The sequence below is a fragment of the Sinocyclocheilus rhinocerous genome, unplaced genomic scaffold (assembly GCF_001515625.1).
Source record: "Sinocyclocheilus rhinocerous isolate Xijiao unplaced genomic scaffold, SAMN03320098_v1.1 scaffold2412, whole genome shotgun sequence".
Lineage (NCBI taxonomy): Eukaryota > Metazoa > Chordata > Actinopteri > Cypriniformes > Cyprinidae > Sinocyclocheilus > Sinocyclocheilus rhinocerous.
The window spans coordinates 108,505-111,177 of record NW_015663484.1 but is presented as its reverse complement, the minus strand read 5'-3'; the positions used below and the strand labels follow the sequence as shown (position 1 = coordinate 111,177).

Sequence of the window (2,673 nt, the reverse complement as noted above, 5' to 3'; positions counted from 1 at the left end):
AAGTGCTGTAAATTGATGAAAAATATTTTAAACTGAGTATTGGCCTCTTTTATAAAACACAAGCAGCATGAATTTCAATTCTTACATTGCCGTAAGAATGACTACATTTATTCTGCCCGTGTTTTATAAAATGTCTATAGCTCTAAGAGCCACCTGCCCATGCTTCCGCAGGTTAGTCACTCACAATATGTTGATTTATGGGGAAAATTATTATAAAATTATACTTCATGGCAGTCGAATTGAATGCCATGGTCCTGCAGTACTCTCAGGCAAACCCTTTACTAACACACCTCAATACAAATCTTAAAAAAAAAAAAAAATCCCCCGGAGTGCCCACAGGACTGTTTTGACACAAACACACTCCTCATGCCCAATTTCACACATACACACATATTTACAGGCTCAAAGGCTTTCTACAGATGTGCCTATAGTCCAACAGTGATCTAAAGCACACAGACATTTCAGAGATTGTGGTTTGATCCTGAAGCCAAATGAAAAGCGTTTTATAGAGTGTTGCAGGAGCTCCCACTGCGAAGGAGAAAATGTCCTGTACGTGTCTGTAATCTGACTTTAGCTGAAAATGACTCTGTTATTGTCTTCTTGCATTATTGACAAACTATTTTCCTGTTTTACACTGTAAAGCTGCTTTGACACAACCAGTATTGTATAAAGCGCTATACAAATAAAGGTGACTTGACTTGTAATCAGTTGTGTTGAGTTTGCATGATTATCCTTCTGCAAGTGTGCATTGATTAGCTTTACGCAAAAACCAGTGTATGTTGCTGTGTTTGGAGCGCAGAGTGGCACTCTTAAGCAGTCCTGGCTTTGCTGGGGCACATCGAGGCGTCTGGGCTTTTCACCACCAGAGGAAAAGTCTGCAGTGCTGGGCTGCCCATGGCTGGGTACGAGACCATACCGGCCGTAGCAAACACTGGACTGGGCAAACCGGACCACTGGTTTGGATACACAGGGGCTGGCATCATCCCAGCAAAGGGGACGGTGGGCATCAAGTATCCGCCCTGCTGGAGGATGGGTGATGGGGTGCTGGTGATGCCATGAGGCATGATGGGACCCAGAGCTGCTGACAGAGGACAGGACAGTGGTAGATGGAACTTCACAGCTGACTGAGGGATTGATCCCCTTATCTAGGAAAAAAAGAGACAGACATGGTAGGAAAAGACGTGAAGGCAAAGGCTTCTAGCAGCACAAGCACAATGTCGTGTTACCAAATGTGTCTGAACACAATTAATAACACTAAGCATGCATTCTACTCTCAGCACTCCACAAGGGCAGGAACATGATGCTAACGGTGGGGCGAACCCCTCTCGCTTTAGTCTGGCGTATTTAAAAGGCCATTGATTATGCACACCTGGGCTTTACCCTTAAGATCTCACTCATCTCGTATCAGTCGGACACAACAATCCCAAAGACATAAAAAACAGTGTACAGCTGGTTATTAGTGTTGTCAAAAATGTAGCAGTAGTTTGGTACCAAGTTGATACTTCAGTTATAAAAATGTAACTATACCAGCCTTTCCGCAGATCAGATCCGGTACCCAGTGATAGCTGGCAGCTTTCAAACATTCCTGTATGTGTGAAGGCTACAATGCTAATGTTTTAATGTATTTTAATGTATTTACTTATTCGTAGCATTAATAATTACAACTAATTTTATTTATTAAATATTTTATAAATATTTTATTATCAAAGATTAAAATTCAAAATAACCATTAAAATAAAAGTTTCTGCTATGGTACCGAAATGGGTACCAAGAACTGTGGAATTTTACTTGTATTGGTACCAATTACTGAAATGCTGGTACTGTGACAACACTGCTGGTTATGATGACCGATTTAAAGCTGCACCACAAAACTTTGGCCTCTATCACAATCTGTGGTTAAAACATGAAATTGCATGTCAAATGAAAAGCAGTTCCTTTTTGAATGGGAACTCTCACTACGCCCCTTTAGAGGATCACATGGGGAATGCCTCTGGAATGACCGGTGTATGAAGCATGTGTCAAAACACAACAATGAACTTGACACTGCCCGGTGACAGCCTATGACGTCACTACCAGTGCCCTACACTAAGAATAGCTATCAAAGAGGCTCACAGAAAGCCTAACAGCTTGATACTGCTGTTCAGGTGGAGCTCCGGGGAGAGCAGAATTTAGCAGTAGGATATTACTAGTCATCCGGTTTTTATTTCAGCTATGCATTCTGTTAGTTTTGCGAAATGGAAATATAGAGCTGAGTGTCATCAGCATAGCAGTAAAAGCTAACACATGTATGTTAGCATGGTGAAAGCTAACACGGTGTTAGCTTTCACTGCTATGCTGATGATACTCAGCTCTGTATTTCTTCGCGGCCCAAAGGAACATACCAATTCGCAAAACTAACAAAATCCATAGCTGATAAAAAAAACTGGATGACTAGTAATTTCGTACTGCTAAATTCTGAAAAAAATAGAGGTGTTAATTATTGGACCAAAAACCTCTGCATGTAATAACCTAAGACACTGTCTAAGACTCGATGACTGCTCTGTCAATTCTTCGTCATCAGTTAGGAACCTAGGTATGTTATATTGATAGCAATCTTTCCTTTGAAACCCACGTTTCTAGCATTTATAAAACTGCATTTTTCCATCTTAAAAATATATCTAAATTACGACCTAT

The 2,673-nt window shown here is 40.8% G+C and overlaps 1 protein-coding gene across 1 annotated transcript in view; it reads right to left on the bottom strand.

Annotated features, from left to right (window-relative positions):
• Positions 1-658: 658 nt before the first annotated feature.
• LOC107728805 (serine/threonine-protein kinase WNK2) overlaps positions 659-2,673 on the bottom strand; it is a 79,671-nt gene continuing 77,656 nt past the window's right edge. Inside the window, exon 29 of the mRNA XM_016539079.1 lies at positions 659-1,145. Within this exon, the coding sequence (XP_016394565.1) occupies positions 810-1,145 (336 nt within the window). The 3' untranslated portion in view covers positions 659-809. The remainder of the gene's footprint in view (positions 1,146-2,673) is intronic.